The 24,303-nt window shown below is 41.7% G+C and overlaps 1 protein-coding gene across 2 annotated transcripts in view; it reads left to right on the top strand.

Moving 5' to 3' along the window:
* Nucleotides 1-24,303, top strand: part of macrod2 (mono-ADP ribosylhydrolase 2) — a 396,264-nt gene that overhangs the window by 301,464 nt on the left and 70,497 nt on the right. For both annotated transcript variants that reach the window (XM_056395624.1, XM_056395623.1), the window contains exon 8: nt 7,510-7,583. In XM_056395624.1, coding sequence (XP_056251599.1) covers nt 7,510-7,583 — 74 coding nt within the window. The remainder of the gene's footprint in view (nt 1-7,509; nt 7,584-24,303) is intronic.

Raw genomic sequence — 24,303 nt, 5'->3', positions numbered from 1 at the left:
GCTGCATTGCCAGTGGGAGCCCATCATAGCACTCCACCAGCAGCCCCTCACATCAAAGGGATAGGCTGTGCAGAGACAAGCATGCAGCGGGGGGAGGGGGGGGGGGAATTAAACAGCCTGTTCAATAAATAAACAGCTTAGCGCTTCCCATAACCTCATCTCCATAGAACAATACAGCTGATTAAGACTGAAGATCTTCACACAGCAGAGGGCAAATAGAGGGGGGACTTTCAAAGGAACTACACTATAGTACAGTGCTATGATGTTATTCTGTATGACTCGTCCCTGTGCCCCCTGAGTACTGCCATGTTCTGAAAGGGGCCCTGCTCTCTTGTCAGGCGTTTTGACATTTTCTGTACATTTTAGATAACCTTTAAGGTCAGCCTCCATTTCAGAAAAGTAAACAAAAGCTTTTTAGTGTGAAAGGCACATCTTCCCAGTCTCTCTCTCTCTCTCTTTCTCTCTCTTTCTATCTGTCTTCCTGTGTGTCTCTTTCTATTTCTCTGTAGAATACACACAGATATAGCCTTTGTTTTATAAATATGTACATGGTCATGCACCCAGGTATTACACGTATGCACATGTGCTTGACCCATTTCCACACTTGTAGAGCAGTAGGGACAAATCCTGTGGCCCTAACATTGTGACAGAGAGGAATCAGGAACAAGTTATCCAAGTCCTTTGTGGAAAGAAAAACAGATTTGTCAGGAAAGCTAATGCTAATTGACACTCTCTCTCACGCCTCCATATTCCAGGAGACTCAGTCACCATTGACAGATGATGGCAGAGCAGGGAGGTTGGGTGTAGAGGGGGTGCACAAGGGGGTACCTTAGACGCTTGAAAAGAAAAATGAGGGCTCACACTGTGCTGACAGTCCAATCCCTCAGTCCAACCCATTAGCCACAACAGAATTTCTGCACGGATAGTGTGTCGGAGGTACCACCCATAAACAAACTGGTGCCCACCGTGGGCCATGAGGTCACCCAGCATGATAGAGGTTATTAAGTGCTACTCCTGTTTGCACATCAATCACAGCCATGCGACCCAGGTTTAAATGGATTATTCCTTCCAAGGAGGAGACACCTCTCAATGTCTCACAAGATCAGTGCCAAGACTCCAACTACCTCGACTTAGAGAGGTCATTTTCTCCTTTTGTATCCTTTTCTCTCATGTCTTCCCTCCCATACATCCTCTTGTCTCTCGCAGGTCTTTTTCTCCCTCGCGCGTCTTTCTCACACTTCGACACACACATTCGTGCTCACACACAGGCAGAGACACTTGCTCAAGCAAAGCAAAGCAAAAATCCCATTTCGTGATGCATTGTGGACAATTTAGCCTTGTGGAGATCACATCTTTGCTAGCGCTGAAAGAGCACTTTCCAACAGCATTGTAATGAGTTGTACAGTTTAGGAGTAGTCTGCCGAGATCAATCTTAGCACGGAGCAGAGGGCTCACTGGCACGATGCAAAAGCAAGGACATGAACATTAAGTCTACTATTTACCTGACAGATGCCATCGAATACATGCATTTATAACCCTATCAAAACAATCAGAGGCCCTGAACACAGCAATGCAGCAGCTCTTACGACAAATATCTCCCCGTCTACTGCTCACCTATCCCCTTTAGCTCACGTGTCTCTGTAACTGATCCGAGGATTGTTGACAGAGGAGTTTTAGCACTGACTGGTGGCTATGGGAGATATGCGGATGTAATCCACCCAGGCTCTACTGGTATGTCCACACTGCCATTCTACTGTACTGTCCAGATCAAAGGTGTCAAGCAGCTAAGAATTTTTTTCCTCCAGCCAGCATCATGCTCTGGCTCTCTTCATCCCTGTCCGGGATTAGGAAGGTTGGAGACATTTATGGCACCTTATCTCTTGACAGTGATGGCTTCCCGGTAGTAAGCCAGAGATGGCCTGGGCAAGTTCCTCCTTCTCTTAAAACCTAGGTTTACCACAGGGAGCTTAGCCCAGCTGGTTTAGGAATTTCAAGGTACATAGGAGTAACGTGCTGTATCAGTGGGCAGCAGAGTGTGTGCTCAGAGCGAACAGGGGCTTCGTAGCCCATTTAACTGAGTCACACAGTGTGCATTGTACTCAACACTAGCCTTGCACTACCATTTTCATGGATGATAAGCCAAATGTAAAAATACTTCCCACCCACAGGACAATAGATTTAGGCCTTTGAGAAACTCGGTTGAGCATTAAACTTTTGCATATCATACACTCCTCAGGATGTTTTTAAAAAGTGAAATGTCAGGTGTTAATTTTAGCATGTAGGACAAAGCATGGCATCACCTATATGGAACGTTTCCAACGAAGGTCATCATCTGTTGTGCCACGGAGGCTGCTCTCTTTCTTCCTACATCTTTTTCTGCCTGTCTTCCTCACAACGCACCCTCCCATCCCTCTTTGTCTCTGTCTCCTTCTGTGGGCTGCAAAGTCGGTCATGGTCACAGCCCTGCCGTGTCCCAGTGTTGGTGTAGGGAGGAGCTCCGGGCCATTTGACACCCACGCTTTGGCATCTAGAGTCCTGGGGCGCTCCTCTGTCCTCCACCCCAGGTCACCTCACCTCTCCTCTGGGCCCTGATGGGGTGACAACCCCCTCCCTTTCCAGACAAAAACATAGCACTGCTGCCCTCAACTAGAGCAGACTGTGCTACACTTAATGACTCCCTTCTGCTGCCCAACACACACTCAGCTACTCTACTTTGTATTCTAAAGTACTTGAATGATTCTACCTGTCGTTTATAACAGTGGTCTTTGGGGCAACAGTCATATTCTCTGTGCCCTATCAACATTTTATAAATAAGGAAAAAACACCACATACAAAACATTTCTTTAGAAAAATACTTTAAAGACATTTCTGAACGACATTTGTAAAAAAAAAAAAAAAAAGTATGCATTTGAAATATTGTGAGGCTAAATGTTAAAGGCCTTTCAAAAACAGACAAACATTAGCATTTCATATTCATTTTATATTGCCATTTTTTCTCTATAGCAGATTTCCTATGTTTACCGCTCCCTCTCAACACCTCTGGTGAATTTACAAGTGCCAGATACCTGAGCCTCGGGCTATACGCTACTTCAAGGTAGACAGCTCATCAGAATGAATGACGAGTGTTGAGATGTGAACTTTACCAGCTACAACTGAGGGGAAGGAGAGTATGACCAACAATACGATTCTTGCCTCCAGGGCAGAAAAGCTCTACCTTGTATTTTACAAGAATTCAGTCAGCATATGTTTATCAAACCTCAGCCACATGCCCCCACAACCTATCATTATGTGCTTTAAAAAAAAAAAAGGAAATGGTAGAAATGATAAAACCCTTAGATAACAGCATGTTGTGGTGCACAATATAAGCCCACTCAGGGAAAACAAAACCGGTGTGGTCTGCAGTATGTGCCTACCCATATATTTGCAAACAAAGAATGGGAATCCATCATATCACAGACATGTATTCAACTTGTTGACTTACCTCTACTTGCTTTATCAGGTGATGCAGCTACTTCTCACTCTGTCTCACCAGAGAAAAACACCTTAGCTACACAAGTTTGTTGTGAAAGTTCACTCTGTAAATTTAGGATATGAAAGAGTTGCCATGTTGGCAAAAGAGAGAGCAATGGGCTTTGCTTGTTCTTAAAGCAAAAATTCCCCCTAAGGCAGAGTGCACATTTATATTATTTTTCCTACGCTCCAGTTCAGTGGATATTTTTGAACATGAACTTCTCTTTCCAGCTTTCACAGAGTCGATGTAATGTTGTTTATAATGTAAACTGGGAGCTGTTTCATTATGAGCTGAATAAATGTGTATTTCTGAGCTTCATCCAAACAGTGGCTTTCCTCTGGTTTCTAGATTCGTATAAAATACATAAAACCATATTCCTTAAAAGTCACCCAGGGTCCTGTACAAGTGTTCCTAAAGGTGTTTTGCATATGAGTAAGAGAGGGACCAGAGTCTGTGTCTCTGGGTTGCATCAGAGATTAGAGAGGGCTCTCTTTTTCTTCATATTAACAAAGGTCCTACATGCCCGAGATCATAGGAATAAAATATGTGAATTCTGTTTTAAGATGAATCTTCCCTTTGGCATAACTCACTGTGCTGACATGGAGACATGGCTGAAAATGTACTTTTCATTTAAAAAGGAAATTAAACCAAGTCATCTTTTTCATATAATTCAATCATGCTTTTTAATTGTGGCTTAAAATGAGTCATATGAATGAAATGATTGGAAGACCACTAATGGAAAAGACCTGGCTCCCAGTCTTCCCAGGTCAGATTCTGTGATTATCTAACGTAATTCTCCCTTGTCACGAGTCCAAATTTGTTGTGGTGACTGAACCCATAACTGCTATTGCCTTCAACTTCACTGGATGTACTATGCAAATGTTATGTAAGCACATTGCGCCACCGTAACCCTTTGTTCACATGGCACGTGCCAAAGTCTCACCCACCCCCCACCCCCACCCCCCCACTCCCTCTCTCTGGATGCTGTGCTCTGCCTGGTGATGAAGTAGAGGAGCCTTCAGCAGAAATAACACTGCACCACCTGAGTCCTCATCAGCAGCACTGCGCTGCACATATCCCATCAGAGCGCCTCACTAAGACAAATCTCCCTGAGCCGACCATGTTCCCAGCATGAGAGAGAACCAAGCCAAGCAGTGCAGGGACCCTGGAGGGCCCACCATCACTGCGCCTGACGCCAGCTCTCCACCTCCTGACAGATTAGCTTTCGTTGAACCCTCCACACAGCAAATGGAGCAAAAGAGAATGAGGAGGGGATGTTGAGAGGAGTCGATGTAGAAGTAACGCACTGAACTTTTTCATGTTGTGTGTACTTGAGCATAAAAAAGTCGCCTCGCTCAGTCCTTTTTGAAAGATTAGTTTTCTGAACAAGTGGATTGTATTAACTGTACTGCCAATGGCTCTCTGGCCAAGAGCTGGTGCATGGGATGATTGAGAGTATTGTATTGTATCTGTTTTTCTGCATATAAACATATTTGGCCGAGCTGACAGGGACAGAGAGGCACTGAGAAGAGATGTTAGGAGAGCTCAAGGTAGAGGATACTGTGAAGGAGACAAATGATTAGAGAGAGCTGCTGATGCACTTGAGCTGCTGCTGTTGACCTTGGGCCACTGATGTTGCTGTCGAGCAGCGTTTCTCCGGCGGGCTGCCCCTAGCTGCACTGACCCCTTTTTCCCAGCTTTCCATCTAACTCTCTTTCTTTTGTATGTATCTATCATTGCACTTCCCTGCTGTGTTTTTCACTGTTTCTATAGCTCACCTCTTTTCCCACTCTCTCTCCTTTTCAGATCTGCTATGATTAATAGGTTTTGCTCTCAAATCAATAGAGCATTTGTAGAAACTCTACACTGAACAGATTAAATGTACTCAATGCCATCTAACCACTGATGGGGATCAGAACGTCCTATTATTATGATTAAGACTTGTTTTCTAATGTGCCTCACTTCATCTCAGTTAAGATGACACAGTGAGAGCACAAAGGCGGGTCCTCACTTCTTTAACAATTTACTAATTTATTTCATTTGTTTATGTGCTTATTCCTCTGACACCTCTCCCATTGTGCGCACTCTTCCTTAACAGCTGCTCCTATCTTCGTGGATCTATTTCTCTTCTTCGTCTTCCGCACTTCTGTTTGCCTACGTTACCCGATGTGTGAGTTGGAGTGTCGGTACACCTGCATATGTGTGCAAACGGATTTCAAAAAGGAAACATCACCAGACAAAGTGATATCACTGAAAAGGTTAAGTGTGTTTGGGAGACAAGAGGAGTCAGGTGACCTGCAAACTGATTTGGCATGCTGGATTAGGTTCTGAGCACACAGCTCTTGGGGCAGCTTTTGAAGGGCAGAAGCCGTGAACGGGCCATGCACTGTCTGCAGACATTGCCTAACAGAGCCGTAGGAGCAGACTGGCTGTCACTGCCGGCTGGTATGCAGCTCACATCTCGCTTCACCCAGGGCTTGAACAGGAGCTCAGCTCAGCTCAGCCCCTCTCCTCTCCTCAGTGTAACTCAGCCGCTCCTGTCAGGCTGAAAAGGGGGAGGAGAAGAAAAACAGGAAGAGAGAGACATCAATAGTAGTCAGATGGGTGAGAGTGGTGGGGATGAGGCTACATACGGTATATCCTAACTGCCAAACCAGTTGATTTAGAATATTTACAGAATAGTTATTGAGAGTCTTTGACAGCAGGTGGTCTGAAATGAAAGAATTCAGGAAATGTACGGCTAGATCCTTGTGGCTATTCACTTTCCTTTACATGCGGCTTTAAGGGTAGAGGTCGTTGCAGTACTTGTAAGCCTGTTACATAGGTCATAGAACATTATGGTTGTGGCAATGACCCAGGAAAAGAAAAATATTTGAGAATGTGACCCATGCAATAACCAACAGGTTACAACTGTGGCATGGCCCTTGTATCAGTTGATGTGGGTTGAAATTGAGGTCTTGACCTCTGTCGTTAGAGGAAGACATTGTCTGTTGCAACCTGTGGTCCCTTGTGAATGTCAAGGGTTATAATATGGAACAGCGACGAGTTTTAAATCCTGAACCAGGTCAGTCATGACTGAAAAAACGGGCCATGTTTGTTTGCTGGATTCTGGTCTTAACTTTGCATAGGGCTCGCAGTGTGAAGGTTATACTTGTAAGGCCACTTCAAACTTGCTCTAGGATTTTTACAGAGGCTTTAGAGTAAAATGCTGTCGTCAAGTTTTGTGAAAGGCACAGAAGACCAGACTCAACTATAATTACTTTGAAATGAAGACAACTGAAACACTACTCTGTGACACAGTAGCCGATTGTCAGCGCTTTTGGTAATGGCATATATACTCTCCAGTTATAGCAAGGCTGGCCCAAGGTCTTTTATAGTCAATAGTTCACTCTAAGTGTTGGGTCTTTGGAAGTTCTCTACTATGGCTGAAAATGATCTTGAGATTAGCATCCAGCAGTCTTTCCTTAGCTGGACTTATTAAAAATTAAGTATGTTGTGTTCATGCATTAGGGTTCCTGAATTGACACAACTGTTGTGATTAACTCAGTCGTTAGCCATGTTGCCTCTTAGCCACACTAGCTTTTCTATGTTTTCATTCTGTGAAACTGATAAAATATCAAGAGTAACTTACCCCATAAAGGCAAAATATTATATATAATATATAATTCTGCGTTGGTAATGAGCAAGGTTGTAATTACAGCTGTTTATTTATATACGTAGTTCATATGAACACTTTGTTCTCCTGAAATATGTCTGTATGTCTGTGTATTTTCCGATTAGAGTGCATCTGGCAACTCACGTCTACAGCAGTTTATCAGACAGCTGGTCTCATCTACCAGACACAAGCAGGCTGTGCTGCTTTCCATTGATTTAGGAGAAATGCTATTACCTGTGGAAATATCGGTTTGTCTGTCTGTTCGCCTGTCTGTTTTTGTCTCCCTCTTGCATCTGCATGTTGGATGAAACTGATATTGACAGATGTTTTTTTTCTCCACTAGGCTTTCCCAATGAGCCCGCAGCTGACATTGCTCTGAACACGGTAAAGAGCTGGATCGAAGAGAATCCTGATAAGGTAGGACATGCCAGGGTCATGCATGTTAAAAAAAACAAACTGTCAATCTGAAGCTACTTATGCATTTTGTGCTTTTGTTGATTTGTTTTGACGGGAGATTATTGGAACCCGGCAGAAACACAGAACACTAATTCCCATGCTTCTCCGTATCAGACAGGCATCTGATATGGACACCTGCCTCGCTTGATCAACCATTTAGTTTGAGATCTGCATGCATATCAAATTAAAAGCCAGTCTGAGACTAATCAGGCCTTAAATGGTCGGTTGACTGTTTAATTGGTCTATGCTGGGGAGAGCTAATAAACCCAGAAGAACATAAACACATCAGATGAAATATTCAGAAATTGTTTTTTGTGTAAAATGAAGTGTAATCTTGCTTTCTGAGGACTGAAGGCTCATATAGTCTACAAATTTCCAGTCATTAATGCTTGCTGATCCATTGTGCAACCTCAATTTATTTGGTGAAAAACATACATAAACACAGTCATCTTGAAGTGAAAAGGAGAAGAAATGGTATAATCTGACAAAGAGACAATCATCTTCAATTTTAGTTATTAGGTGAGTAGCAAAATAGTCATCATTTGAAATAACTGTCACAAAGAGATAATATACCCATGTCCCCTGTGGGAAACTGAAATGGATGTGGACATTTTAATTTCAAAGCCACTTTTGCTGAAGATTGAGCTGCATGCTGCTGTAATGATCTTTACCAGAGTGAAGCCAGCATTACTGTCTTATTAACCAGAGAGAAAAACAAACACTGGTGTGCTACTTTACAAAGCTACTTCTTTATACTGGTTTCAGTATGACCTTGATGTCAGGTTAGGTCCGATTATGAAGTATTTCTCTGAAGCTGTTTGTGTCATCACCTTTATATGTGACGGTCTTGTAATGTAATTGACCAGGTTAAACTCCATGTGTTAAAATGACCAAATTAAAGCTAGGGCTAATTTTAATACTGTCAATTAGTAGTTCGTAACATAAAGCTTTCACAGCTGCATTATTATATGTAACATATGTAAAAAGAGTTTATCACCTTGATGTATTTTCATTAGCAGTTCATGAAAACAGAATTTTGTGCAGTTGTCAGGAGGCAGTTTAAAGCTGTACACAGCATTTATCAGTTTGTGAGTCAGTGAGTGATGGTAACCTTCAGGGGTCATCTCTGTTTACTGTGGCACTGTTTATATCTGTCACTGTGGATTGAGGTGTTTTATAAAGCTCACAGCTTGATGTGCTACAGTATCCCTCAGCTGGTGTTATGGATGTTGTGAACAGAAAGCCAAATGATACCGAGCTGCTGGATTACTTTGCAGTTGATGTGCTATGTTTGCCGCACTTGTTCTCTGCCTGATGATTGCTGTAACATGTACTTGGGGAATCCATCAACACTCTGGCGTAAAAGAAGGTTTTATATAGCTTATTGCTCACAGTAAATAACAAGCTAATGTGCAAAGCTGACTTTTGTGGTTGTGTTGTTCAACATCCAGGATTGCTACTCGCCATACTGAGGCTGCACTGTCTCACATAAGAGACGACTTTTTGACGTGCTGACTGATAGCATTCTCTGGCGTGGGTAGATCAAGTGGAAAGTATTACAATTTATGGAGTGGGGTAGACGTCTACGGAGGCTTCCCTGAATACTGTTTGGCAAAGCTCCGCCAGCACAAACAGTGGGTCCTCAACTTTAACTAGACCAAGAGTGAGTAAGCTTTTAATAAGATCAGAGAGAATAAAGTGATGCATTTTACCCAGAAGCGCAGCGGTATTTCCCTTACATTGGAAAGTCTTCCAATCAAACCGCAGAACAACATACACTGAAGCACGAGGTCTTCTCTCCAATTTTCACTTCATTCACTGTTGCTTGGTGCTTAGTGACTCTTGGTTTTTCCCGAAAAGGATTCATGATAGAAAAAAAAATCCTTTTGTAAGTAATTATGTCAGTTTAGTTTTTACCAGAGAGAAATGGAGAATTTAAGCAGAATTTAAATAAATGTGTAATTTCATAATGCCTGAAGGAACAGTATGATGCCTTTCCTCTCAGCTGTTTTAGCATTTCATTGCACATTAAATGTTAATATAAATGCCCCCTGCTTTGTCTGATATGTTTAGAAATCTAATTTATGACTGCAGCATTTATGTGATTGACACACTGAGCATGATTCATAACTGACTACTCATAGGAAATTTATCAGCTGACAATTGTTAACTGCATGTTCTGCTCTTACCGAGAGCTTATAATCAATAAAGACATCCAGAATAGAGGCCTTGAGTGTACAGTGTTGTGCAAGTGGATGTTGCACACTATGCCATCAAAAAGCTTGCAAAAGTTTTGTATTGCTGCAGTGGCTCATATCACAGATTGCACACAGCTTCCCAAAGATAGACAGAGAATGAGAGGTTTGAAGCCCAGTTTATCATGCATAGAACAATAGGACTAGATTGCTCCGCTCGCTCACCTCCAGATCTGTGCGCTCAGCCCCGAGGAGTCTGTGTTGTGGGCGTCCACAGAGGCGATTCATTTCGGGGCCATGATAAGGGCTCTGCTTTGGGGAAGATACTGTGCTATTGTGGCTGAATTTCAGCACAATGGGCTGGCTGAGGATCTAACACACTGGGGTGGCAGAGTACAGGCCACAGCCCCCCTCCGCAACCCTCTCCAGGGACACACACACACTCTGACATGATAGCATTGTCTGTGGTATGTCCATCTGTTAATGTGTGCATGTGTGGTATGTAGTTGAGATACATGTGAATCTGGCGGGGTGTAGCAGCACACACAGCAATTGGAACTGTAATCGTCCATTGATTGAAATGTGCTCACAAGAGGGTCTGAGGACACTGTTGCATCAAATAGCAGAGGGCTTTGTGTGTATAGTATGTGTGTGTGCAAGACAGGGAGAGAGGATGGAGAGGAAAGAAGAGGACACTGTGTGATTGATTAGCAGTGAGTTTATCTCCCAGGCCAGCACACTGTAGCCCTGATACACTCACCAATGCTCAAAGGGCCCCAATGCCAGCATGAAATTCACTCTTAAAAGCACCTCGACTTCCATTGTGGGAGAATAAACAGCCTCACCGTGGTCAAGGAGAACAGATCCTTTAATCTAGAGAGCAGGAATTATCCTTCAGATCACAATAGATGAAAGAATAAGAGAGGTCAGCCTCTGCTTCCCTGTATCCCCTGTCAGCCTCCGCTTCCCTGTATCCCCCACACGAATAAATGAAATAGAATATGTGGGTGTGTGTAAACAACAGACCAGAGGGCTCTAATCTCTTCAAAAATGCATAAGCAGTTGCAGACACAGAGGCACTGACAAACCAACACAACCAGTTTTCCATATGGTATTGGAGCAGTTTCCTCCTGGTCACGCCACCCGCCCCTCTGCTCATCTGGCTTTGGTTTATTTCTCATTTTCAGATCTAATTTGGTTTAATTCGGACTTACATAGGTTTAATCTGCAGATGAAAAATGCGGTCTGACACTTTATTTGGCTGCCACGGATGTGCTCTGGATGGCCAAGCTTTTTAATGAAGCGTTTCGAGGGCCAGGCAGCCCAGCATTACTGACACAGACTGAACACTTGAGACAGATTGGGAGTCTGTAATAAGCTCTGTTGCGCTGTGGTGCTCAGGACAAAATTGATGTGTAGAGATTTCACCTTTCAACATCACTCTGGCTTGGGCTTTAGTATTAAGCACTCCACTGTGCTGATGACGTTCCCAAAACAGGTGTTTACATCCCCGTTCCTGCTCTGTAAATGATCTGTTTACCTTTGTTGCATTTGTCATTTAAGACGCCTGATAATAAATTCCATCCCAAGCCAAGGCTGGAGACTTAACAGTGATTTGTGACAAATGTCAAGTGACTATTAAGAATAAATATATTTTATGGTGTATGTTTTGTATGATTGTGTTTTTCTGTGTGAATGGATATCAGTTTAGGACGCTGTCTGGGTTTTGGCAGATGGAACTACAACATGACAACATTGAGGCATTCATTGTCATACACCTGAATAAGATGGATGGTTGCTGTTATCATGGCTATATTGTGCAGTTCACCTTTAGAAAATCTGAAATACATTTTTTGTGGATTGTGACCAGGTTTATCTCACATGCATGTCAAGCACTACACATGTGCTCCCTATGCTTGGTTATCACCTACTATACATGGTGGTTAAAATGATGAATTGCCTCGGAGACCACAAAGAGAAAAGAGGTTCAAAGTCCCACCACTTTTTTAAACCCAGTCTTTGTACTTTTGGCCTCATCCAGACGGGGTATTTTCAATTAAAGGTTTATTATATTGGTCTTTCCAAAAGGCAGAAACATAATAATTATGTTCTTAAATGAACACAATTACAGTAATAGATATTATGCTGCATTGCACCAGAAAATGTCTATTTAGTCTCTAGATTACATCTATAAAGCACTGTCTTTGAATCAGTGGCTGTAAACATTAACAAAAACTATTCCATTTGATGAGTGTTCTTCAGCTCTTACAGACATACTTTTCTAATTTCACAAAATATAATGTATTTTATTCGGTGAAACAGTTGGATCTACAGTACAGGGCTGCATCCAAACATTATCAGTTCATCTGTCGATTATTTACTTGATTGACATTTTATGGAAGAAATGATTAATTGATCAGAGAAAAGTTGAAAATAAATTGAATATAGTTAGTTGTGGAGCATATAAGACAAGCAAAACCAACAAATATTCACATCTGAGAATCAGGAAAGAGAGAATTTTTGCTTTAAGAAGTATTTGAATGATTATCAAAATAGTTTCTGATTTGTTTTCTTACTTTCTATATACTATACTTTCTATATAGTGTTCAGATATTTGGTGATTCTTCCTTCCTTTATTCCTTTATTTTTTTAGTTGTAGTAGTTGTATATTTGTTCTGATGGGTGTATATTTGTTCTGATGGGTGTACCATTGTTTTAACTTGGTTAGTGGGGACTGAAAACCCCAGTAAGTTCAGTTTACACTGATGAAAGAAGCCTTCTGTTGGAAAAACCGACAGCTACTGGAACAGAGGCTAACACTAAGTGAGGCAGTACTTCAGCTCTCTGTTGCTGCGTTGCCTCTTCATGGTGTTTTTGTTGTCTAGTATCCAGTGAAAAGACTTTGCCAAGTGTTGCATCTGCAGCCGAGAGAGGCACAAATTTGCTCCACGCATGCCTCGAGGATGCTGATGTGCCGCTGATGGTTTGTGCGACTGGCATGGTGTTCAAAGCCAGCACTGGTCTTTTGAAGTCAGTGTCTAGCCTCTTTGAATCGTTTGCTGTGACTGAGAGCATCAGGGAGATACGGGCTGATCAGGAGCTGAGAGCATGACTAAACGCTCGGCTCTTCATCCACATACTGTATTGTCTAGTGTAGATGGAGACGCACAGATTGACCTCAGAGAACTGTATTCTGTCTCCAGACTCTGTCACACACTGGCAGATTTGGCTATAGAAATGGTTTGGAGAGAGTGTGTGAGGTGCCCTCTTAGTTTTCTCTGTCAGAAAATTACTTTCCTGGCCCAGGTGCTAATACATGCTATGTAGTCTAATACATTAGTGGCAGCCATTTGGCCCAAAGCAGCAGAATGGGAATTTTATGACTTTTATGATCTGAGGATTTTATTATCTGGCTCACTCTGGCTAATATGATGTGTGCTATTTGATTCCCTTGACCTCAGGTTGGTGTAGTTAAATACTACTAGTTTCAGTGTTTAAAGAGATTTAAGATGATATGGATCCAATTTCTGAATTGACACAAGTGAAACTTATTTCTTAAATGTTTAACTTTTAGCACTTTATGTTATCTGCAGAAGGAAAAGCAGTTTTGATTAAGCGCTCATGCCTTCAACGATAAAGAGTTTATCATGAGCAGCAAATGCTACAGTATTTTCAATGTTTATCTGAATGATTTGATTGAGCTCTTGCCCTCAGAGAGAAATCTTCTCTGCGCGAATGGGGATTAAGCCTATCATCTCTCTATCTTGTCCAACAACCAAGGTGTTGCTTTAGTCCTGGTAATTGCAGAGTGATCACCTTATTCTTTGATGTAAGGTGACTTTGAGTCCTCTGTTCTGAGGGGGGTGAATACTGAATGCTCTCTTCATGCTTTGTCCCCACTTGGAATGAAAAGAATTAATAAAGGAGCAAATAAAACTCTCTTCACAGGATTGATTACAGAAATAAATGGAAGATGCGTGTGATTACAGGGTAGAGTACTAATATAAAGCTTTGGATGTAAAAATTGTGGCTGTTATTGAGGATTACAGAGCCAACTAAGAAATACCAAACACCTTATGAAATAATGCATGGCTTATGGTTAATACAGATTTCTGGCGCTTGCTTGACACGATGTTAAACACTTTTTTGTGGTGAGAAAGACCTTGATGTTTAGTTGTTAGAAACTGCTGTCTCCCATATCCAGGTGCTCTTGTACACATGCACTGAGCCCACCAGTAAGTACAGCCTACCGCACTTTAACACATGCAGACCGAGATATGATGCCCTTTGCGTTCAGCTCTTTCCGTTCGTACAGATACTGTAGTCCCACCTCCATGCTTACTGTGCTGGAACAAGCTATCTTAATGACATGCTAATTGATTTAGTGTAGCACAGATAGCGCTGGGCTGGCACACCGTGATAAAGCAGGAGTGGGTCGAGCTATTGGTTCAGAAGAAGACAGGAGACTCATCAAACTCCAACCAGCTCATTTACTCTATTTGAGCACAATTTTACACTGCAGTACCCCATGCTGAAGCATGGACACCTTTACTGTGGCATGTTTTGTCTGTGTATAGTATGTGTGTGTTCAGACCGTTAAGTGTTTGATCTTATAAATACAGTACATGACGCAGTAAGCTCATTTGAAAACTGCCGCAAGTTCGGACAGCACACACACACACACACACACACACACACACACAACACACACACACACACACACACACACACGCACTTACACAAGCACTTACACAACACACAAAATCCTTTGCTGTGTTGTCACAAGAACATTCATCACAGCCATTAATTATGTAGTCTATCTATGGCCTGCAGAAACAGATAGGGAAGAAAAACATTATGACCACTCCACTGTCCTCTCACTCACTTGTGCTGACATTAAGTCATAAAGTCTGGGACACGCAAATAACCTTGGCTAGTATAGAACTTCTTCTTGAATGATACAGCAAAAGGAAAACAGTCATTTATGAACTGAACATGTACAGTTAAGTATAGCCTCTATATCAGGATGTAAATTTGGCTTTCAATAATAATTCATTACATCATGAACCAGAAGTTAAGCTTTTTGTATACCCTATTGAACACATTTAAGTATCGATTTTCACAGTTTTAAGTGAAAAATGTTAAGAAATAACATATACTGATAGATTAGTAACATTTCATCCTGTGTAACTGTATTCTGCAAGGAGAGAGAATGTTTTGGCATTTAGCAGGGACAGTACTTAACAAAAATTATGCTAAGACACAGGTGTTTATGTTGCATTCACACAGTATGCAAAGTGATTACCACATAACCAGAAGTCTATTTAATGTACAGCTTAGTAACCACAAAAAGATAGTTAAAGAAAAAAGAAAAAAGATAGTGTAGTCAATGAGTTTGTTAGTTACTGCAGTTTTCTTGTTCCCCTCCCAGTGTTTTGTTTTCCACAAACAAAAGCTCTGTCTAGCACCTGCAAAATAAATAAGGGGTTGAATACAGTCCCAGTTTTCTAATTCCCTGCAAGTCTAATTCAAAAAGTTGCAGGAAGAAATATCTCAAAAATAAAGCACAAGATTGTCTGCATCCACCATGTGGGCAACATATGGGACAATGGACTCATAACATAATGAAAGGCAATACCTAAGCAGAAAAAATGCTCGACCCCCCTGTTCAAATATTTGCAGCTGCATGAGGTCACCATTCATGCAGTGGCGCCATTACAACATTTGTTCATTATCGCCTCGCCTCATCAACACACTTACAGTGTAAATATTTGGCTATGGTGCTACAGGCTACAGTATGTCTGTTGCTGTAGCACATATTCAGGACTTCCCAGTGCTACTGATGTTGTAGGATTGAGGCTTGATTCAAGAAGGACGGGTGGAGGCCACTGTAGTGATTACTTTAGCTGTTGCTGTGTGATTGCATGGTCTCTGACATGTGATTAGGGGGAATGGGCCGTATCGCTCACCATCTCAAAGGGGGATCAAATCAGCCTCAAAGCCATGGCTTTAGGCAGTGACACATTTGAAAGTCAATGTTTTATTTCCAAGCACAAATCAAGCACCTTTTGCCCAAGGTTGTATTCAGAAGTATGGGTTGTCACAGTGAGAGGGGTGAAAGAGGGTCATGTCAGGTCACCCAAGTTTTATTTCAGCATGAATTTTAAAAATTGTCCAGAATTTCACACAAACACAGAGCATTTTGCCTGTGCTCTTGGTCACTTGCTTTTCCAAAAAGATTCCATTTTTAAATCTGCATTAAACCATATAACAAGCTATCAAAATTTGCTATAGTGTTTGCACAAACCAGCAGTATGAAGAGAGCTATTCAAGATGAGACGAAGATACTCATATTTCCAGTGGTAGCCAGATGATTCGGTGAACCATAAAAGGGTGTAAATGCTCTTCAAAGTTGTGTTAAAGGTTAAAGCTGTGGTTCGGTTCAAGTCATGCTGAGTTCTGAAGAGCTAATCCCCCATGCAGTTTGCGTTACCTGTGAGAGCTTTCTACTCAGCTGAAGGACGAGAGATGTTTAAAGTCAGCATGCGTCATTACCAGATGTGATTATGGACACACATAAGCAAGGCTGTCTCTCACCACCCTTGCCTTACCACTCCTGTGTCTAATAATCCTTTAAATGATATCATTGTTTGAGTGTTATCTTATACTTTACTGATGATCGTCACAGGGGTGACTGACGAGGGCGCACAGCCAGCAAGGCCAGTATGGTAGGACTGGTACATGTTGTAACTCAACAGGGCTTCAGAGAGACGGCTGGGCTCTGTTGTCAGCTACATGGTAGAGCAGGCTCATGGGTACAGCAGGAGACACTCGCTGTGTGAAGTCTGGAGGGCTAGAATTTGGATAGTAGATGCTTTAGTTTTTAGGATACTTACTATTCTTAGTCTTAGTGAGGAGACAAATGTAACTGAAAAAATACATCCTTACAGTCCAACTCATGCTGTCACCTACTGTATGAAAAGCTTTCAGCTCTGTTAATTGTCATATTGTCTGTACAAATGTAATATTAAGTGTGCAGCTGAGGTTGGTAAAGTTGGTAAAGCTGTAAGCAGGGGGTGACATGGCCTAGAGACAGCTGTGTATGTTTATGCTGCATTACTATGCAAATGCAAAAATAATTAAGCAAAGCGGCTTACTTTTTCTGATGTTTGTAATGGCTATGTATGTTAACAATGTGACCCAAGCTTGAACCTTCATCAGAGCTGTCTCCTCTTCGCCTTGTGCGACGGTCCTGGCCTGGATGCTATCTGCTGACCTGCTGCATCCCCAGGCTGTCTGAAGTAATCAAAGGAGGGCAGCATTAATTGCTTGACCCTGGCAGGAAGCCAGGTGGTCCAGGATGGGTCTTCACCTGCCCGGGGAAAGGTCGCCCCTCTTCCTCTCATCACCCAACCTACTTTCTTTTCTTTCCCTTCACCGTCTGCCACAACCAACCACCAGGAAGTTACAGTCCATTCTCTGAGGGGATGCTGCAAAGTCACCCCAACCAAATGCCCATCTTATTTTCCAAGCAGCAATGCATCTAACCTAAAAGAATAATAACATTCCATTTGAAATAATAGCTAGAATTGGAATTGAGCCTGCCCGCTTTCCATAAACCTATTTCAGACAATGGTCCTATTCCTATTGCACAATGTCTGTCTCTATACCCTGGCATAAACATCTTAGAAGGTGCTGTTCCAGGAAGGGCAGGGGTTTGTCTGACTTATGGCTGATACATTCATCAAGCTCGTGCCAAGCCAATATCACACTGTCAGAAAGGACCATGTGGCATTCTATCACCATGAGAGGCTGTGACAGAACAAGTCCTTTTCCATTACACTCTCTCAGGGCAATCTCTGATATTGCCTCTCTGCTCCTCTGTAATGCTGTTTATTTCAGTTGTTTGTGCTGGTGGATTTCATATTGCTGGGTTTCCCTCTTTGGGCTCTAACCGGTGTGAATCTAACTGAATTTGAGCATTACTATGTCAGTAAGGTATTGAAGGGTGTGGAGCCGTTCCCCTAAATTTTGGTCTAAATAACAGCTATGTTGCATATTTCTTTATTATTTCCTATGTTTCAGTGTGAAATGTTTTAATAGGATAATAAACTGCATTTCTATTTCAAATTGATAAATGGGCCCACATAAATTCTTGTACACTCACCTGCTTTCTCATTACAGGCAGACTGCAGTGCAGGGCTTAAGGTTCTTCGATCTGTAACTGCCTAAATTTCTCTTTCTCGTTTAATAGGCTGACAAAGGGTTCCTTATCCTAGACATATTAAAGAGAGCAGCTGATGCGTCCAGCCTTTTCTATCGCTCTGTATTCTCTGTATTTCCTATTTTTTATTCAGTGGAGGCTGTTAAGAAGCTGTCGTCCTGTAGAGTGGTCCCCAGTACGCTCCTGTGTTCTCCTCGCCTGGAGCACTGAATTACTATTTATGTGCTGAACTTTGACAGTACACCAGAGTCTGTCCCTGCTCAACCAGCATAGCTAAAGCTGTGTTGCTATGAAGTTTTACTTGTCTACTCCTTTTATGAATTCCTCTTGGCTGAGCAAAAAGTGGACTGGAGTAGAGTGGGGTAGAGTAAACTGTAAGACAATATCGTTATCAAACATTATCGGAGGCTTTGGATGTGACAGAATAGTCTCTCACACACACCATCCGTTTGCCATCCACAACAGTTTTCAACCACTCACTCCCGTATGTCGTGTTCCTGCATTACGTGTTAATACAAACTTCCTGCGATCATTTTCAATTAAAAGCCCACTAGTGTTTTAGTTTACAGAAACACGTCATTTATTAACAGGGCTTTTATTGTTTTGCTGATGTGCTGCAGTAAGTGAATTGTCTCATTTCTGGTTGCTAGTGGTTCTGTTTTGTTTACATACTGTTAAGATCTGCTAGTTTCTTTAGCTTAGCCATTACCGATGACTTTCTCTCTCCCTCCCTCTCTCCTGCTCTCTCTGCTCAGTGTGTCTTATGTTTAGTTATTCTTCTGCCTCCTTTAGTAATAATGATACATGTGATGAAAAATAGTTAATATGCCGTAACGGAGGCAAGGCTCAGTGAATTGGAAGCGTTACTCCATTTCCCTGCAGTTCCCAAGCAGCCAGGAAACCAGAGCGGCTTGTTAGACTCTCCATAACAAGGGGTATAGCCCTAAGCCCAAGGTTGGCATCCATACACAGGCCAGATATACTAGGTGTATACCCAGTCTTGTTTGGCCAATGGCATTCAGCTGACCAATGGTGGATTATGATTACTCAACTATGATCACTCACTCACTCACTCACTCACCCACTCGCGGACATTTGTGATTATATGGCTGGCCCTGCTGTTGCGGTCCAGCCAAAAATCTATTTTTAATACGTCCTCAACTTTCTCCCAATTCCTTTTATAGGGTTAGATAATCTTTAAATCTGAAGTCCTGGGGAAGCTTGTTTCTTCAACTGATAACATCAATAGGATTTGTGTCTATATTTTAATCACTGTTAACAGTCTCTCCTGAGTGCTGAAATGAAAATGTACCCCTTCATGAAGTCATCGGATTAGATTTGTTCACAGTTATGTGATAAAAACCACTCTCAGTCTGTAATGTGAACACCACAGATAGAGTTTTTCATAAAAGCTTTGATGGACATCAAATCTAATCTCAAGGATACAGAGCCAAAGTATTCTGGCAAATCTGGTAAGATTTTCTGCCTTTGATGCACAGTAATTCTGCTTTCTCATCTGAAGAGGGCAAACCTCAAACTGAACAGACAAAGAATGAGGTTATACTGCAGACGTTGATTCTCCAGTGAAAACTCTATTGATTATCTCACATGTCTGTCTGGCAATGGGTTTTTTCAGCACTTCTATACCAGAGTTTTCAGTCAGATATTTGTCCTTAATCATAAAACCAAGAAAGTTCATGTTGTAAGTTGAATGTTGATTGCTTGCTGTGGTCCATTAATGCAAGATGGCAGAAAGCCATATTTTTTATTCAGCTGTCTCATAAATTTCTGAAATGTCACAAAAAATAAAATGTAAATGAGATTAATTCCGCTCAGCTGCATTAAAACGAATGGAAAGACCCTTTAAACATGAGAAATCACAACCTTTGTGAAAATGGCAGTCTTTGAAGAAAATATATTCTATTAATTGCATTGGGGAGGCTTTTAATGATGTTTGAATGTGTGTTCATTTACATGCGTCCCATCAGAATTCCCAAAGACACGTTGTATCTATTCTGCATTGTGATTTTATTTTTAATTATGATCGTAACTATAATTGTTCTTAAAAGACTGTTTTGAAAAATGAGAAGGATTTTTTGCCAACAGTAGTGAAAGGAGTAAGGTAGAAAAAGACATTTTCTGTGATCATTGTTTTGCTGTAAATTGTTAGACGAAAGGATTGTGCTACACTGCAGGCACACCAGAGTAACACGTTTTAGATAAAGCAGGCTCATCATGAAAAACAAAGGCAGTTGTTAAATGGACTCCACTGAGCCAGTTGGGATGATGAGTTATCTTTGATGTATTGATATTCATACTGATAGTGAGAATTGAAATATTAATTCATTAGTAGGCCCGGTGGTACCTGTAGTCAGCAGGCAAACACCAACTGTAAAGATGGTATGCTTATACAGTAAAGTCAGTAGCTACCAGTGCTGCATTATAATGTGACTGATGTCAATGAGAAGTGTAGTCAGCCATACGCCTGAGTCTTATATTGTTATTGAAGTGTAGTGAAGATCCCTGTCAATGTCTGTGCTGTTGCTTGTGAGCATCCTGGTCTAATGGCTTCTTAATCCAAACTGACGAAATGCTCTATCAGGTTTAGCTTAGTCTGGCTTCTGGCAGGGAGGCTGAATGCAGCCTGTGCTGTAGTTGAAAGCATAACAATTATTAGATATGCTGTCAGCCAGGCTCTCACACTCACAGCTAAGCTGTTGGTCAGATATGTTTTCCTGTACATCATAAAACAAGATGGGATATAATGAAGATCGACAGACTGTCTGAGCCATGACCTTCAGAGCACCCAGAGTACACTTGAGCTTGCTTCAGTCTCCAAACACTGTTTAGAAGGGTTCTTCTCCCTGTCTCTGACACATCCTCTTGGCATCTAGTATCCTCAGATGTTTTCAAATCATGCTGTTTATGTAACACTGGCTCCAGACTGTAGAGAAACAATTTACACAAGCCTTTTTTTTTTTTTTTTGGAAAAAGACTACAATGCCAAATAATTACCCACTTGGTGTCTGCCGCTGTCAAGGCAAACTGAATGACATTAAACTATGAGCACTGGGTAGCCTCAGCATTGGCACTTTTCATCCTCATCTGACAGACAGATTGAGAGAGATCTCTGGAAGGCTTTGTGCTTTTTTGCCATTTCAGTTCTCTCAACACGACCTGATAAGACCCCATTCATCCTCTCTCCCTTCATCAGCCAGCCAGGGGTTTGGACCAAAACCAGATTCAGCCTGTCACATCATCACCGAGACTTCAGACATGCTATTGTCTAAATGTGCCTCTGACAGAGTGCTCAGTGACATGTCGTGGTCTGGTTTTAGCAGGGAGATGATTTCTTAATGGAGCTTACAAAGACATCTTTCAAGGTTAGGGTTAAATATGGCTTGTGTCTGCATGTAAAGTATGCACGTGTGTGTGCGTGTTGGTGCGCCTATGCTTGTCTATGTACAATACAGCAGGATAATGCTGTATTACATTACATGGCATTTATTGATCTCCAATTGCACTAGGAGTCGATTCTAAATTGGTTCAAGCTAGTGCCGCGTCAGTTTGAGTCATACAAACAAATTGTTTCTTTCTGGGTGCATGCTGGCCTTTGTGTTGTGGGCCAGAGAGGGCTGCATCATCTGACAGCTTTGTGGTTTTTTCTGACAGACTTCTGAGTAGACTTATTTATGTCTCTCATCCTCTGTGCAGCCTCTCTGAAGGCCCATGCAACAAACCACAGAGACTGCACAGCTTTTGACAGGGTATCACACTACAAAGCCCTCGCATACATTTTTGACTGGCAGCAGCCACCCTCCGATTTCCGTGTTTCTGCCGCCATGGAATCTGCCTCTTAGCAGGTTCTCGACATGTTTGATGTGGGGATTTTATGGTTGTATTATGAGTGTGCAACTAGTGGGGACTAATGTTCCAGTCTGTGCCCTTGAATTCAGCATTGGTTCTGTGGACCAGCAGGGGATATTTCTTTCTAATTTAAATTTGCAAATATGCTTTTTAATTTAATTTTTCTTCTAATGTTGACTTTAGAGCAAGGAGAAAAACAGCGGAAGTAACACTGCGTTCTTTGGTGCACCAGGGTATTACTATATGATTCAATATTTGTAGATACAGTGAGTATTGGCTGATATGGGTATCACAGTCTAATATTTCAGACAAAACATTGGATTTGTTGAACTGTTGTATATTCCTCTAATGATGGTGTCATAAAAGGGCTCCAAGATGACACACTGAACGACTTAAGAATAATAACATTCGTCTCAGTCACACCTCAGTCCACTATTCATCTTTGGGTTGCAATTCCGGCAGGGGTTTTTGAGGAGAAAATTAAAAAGAAAATTGAAAGAATTTCAATTAAGTGATTTGCTGAATTGGAGGGAAAATGGCAGTGATGTGGAAAAGGCTTTTAATCTTGGTGAGCCACCTCTTGTTCCATTAAGCTCATATCCCCTGCTTATCTCACTAATCATTCCTCCCAATGCCAGCAGTCTTGATTTTTAATGAACCCATTATGTCCTGATTCAGTCCACCAGGACTGGCAGGCACACCATACACTCATGAAATGGGCTGGAAACAATCAAAGTACAATCAGGCCCTCGCAATGATGCTATGGCCCAGTTAGAGATGGAGAAAAATTACACAAGAAATGCCCAGCGTGGCTCTTGGGAGGTCAAAAAGCCTGCAGCCAGGACAAGAAAAATAAATACAGCACTAAGAAAACTCTAGAGTTCCTCTGTCTGTGAGAGGAGGCATGGCCTCCAAGTCATTTATGTCAAGCTGTTTGCATCATTACAACATTGTTACTGGAAGATTGTCGGTGCTAGAGAGGCTGTGGTGAATCATCTCTGTGAGTGAAAAAGACATGAGTGCAAGACAGTAGATCGGAAGCACAAAGAGAAAACTCCGACTAAATGTAGCCTTCAGTCCAGTACTGCCCCTAACTGTATAAAAATAGTTTAGTGTGTCATGTAGATATGGGCAGAGCAGAGATAACAGTAATACTACTGAAGGAAAGAAAGAAAAAGGATTGGCTGCTGTTACTGGTTGAGAGTCAGGGGAGAAGGTACTTCATACTTTAAACTGCAGAATTTACATCAATGCAAATGTAGATGATTCAGGCATCTAGTTAGAATAACAAAGTGCTGAAAGTCAGGGTTGTGTTTAGTGATGACATCCAAGACTCCAGCATCTGTCTGTCAGTTTACTGCACAAGTCTTTTTCAGCATCACACCTCCCAGAAAAAATATTCACATGAGAAACATCATGTATTCCAAGAAGAAACTCAGAATAAAGTCATAAATTTACAAGAAAAAAACTCACAAATTTATTAGAAAAACTTGAATATTTCTGAGAAAAACCTCAGAAAATGTGCTGTGTCTTATGCCTGCAGTGGAGGTCCTAATCAAATTATACTTTGCAATCAGATTTAGCAATGAGAAAATAGCCTACTCGTGAGTTTCACCCAGAATCAACACATTATCATTGGCATCCGGACGGAAGATATTTTGCCATTGAGAAGAAAACAGCAAATTGAGTTGTGTGTGAGTGTGTGTGTGTGTGTGTGTGTGTGTGTGTGTGTGTGTGTGTGTTGTGTGTGTGTGTGTGTGTGTGTGTGTGTTTCTAATATTTTTCCTTGTGTATGAAAAACATCCACAATCACACAGCCCTAATGCTGATATTTACTCTTACTTGTTACTGTTACTTATTGTTGAGCATAGTTTGTATATATTATCAGTCAGATTGTGAACAACCTTTAAACTAGGGCTTTACATATGCTCTACTCTCAGCTTATGGTACAGTATTTATTATATTTGTATAATATATTAAATGTCAGTGTCCATGTATTTCCCATAATTTCATTCTCTCTCCATAATATACCTACTGGTTGTTGGCACAAATTAGCTCGACAAAGATACTCTAATAAAGGATGATAACACATTATAAGCAGCACCAATAGGATGAAAATGGAACAGTTCCTGTATCCTAACTGAGAAGCTACACAGCAGCCATCAGGCATCCAATATTGACACTGAGCGGCAGCCATCAATACAACACCCCCTTTAAAGTCAACTGAACTACACAACCCGTGTCACGACCGATAGCCGCATCCAGAAAGCACCCAGCGTCAACATTCACTTTGAACCGATTTCTCTATGCTGAGGCTGAGGCAGGCTGTTTGTGAAAGGAAGAAACAGCCTCTAGCCTGCCCAGTCAATCTATTGACACTGTTTTACCTTGGATG

Source organism: Seriola aureovittata, chromosome 14 (genome assembly GCF_021018895.1).
Source record: "Seriola aureovittata isolate HTS-2021-v1 ecotype China chromosome 14, ASM2101889v1, whole genome shotgun sequence".
NCBI classification, from domain to species: Eukaryota; Metazoa; Chordata; class Actinopteri; order Carangiformes; family Carangidae; genus Seriola; species Seriola aureovittata.
This window is presented reverse-complemented; position numbering and strand designations above follow the sequence as displayed.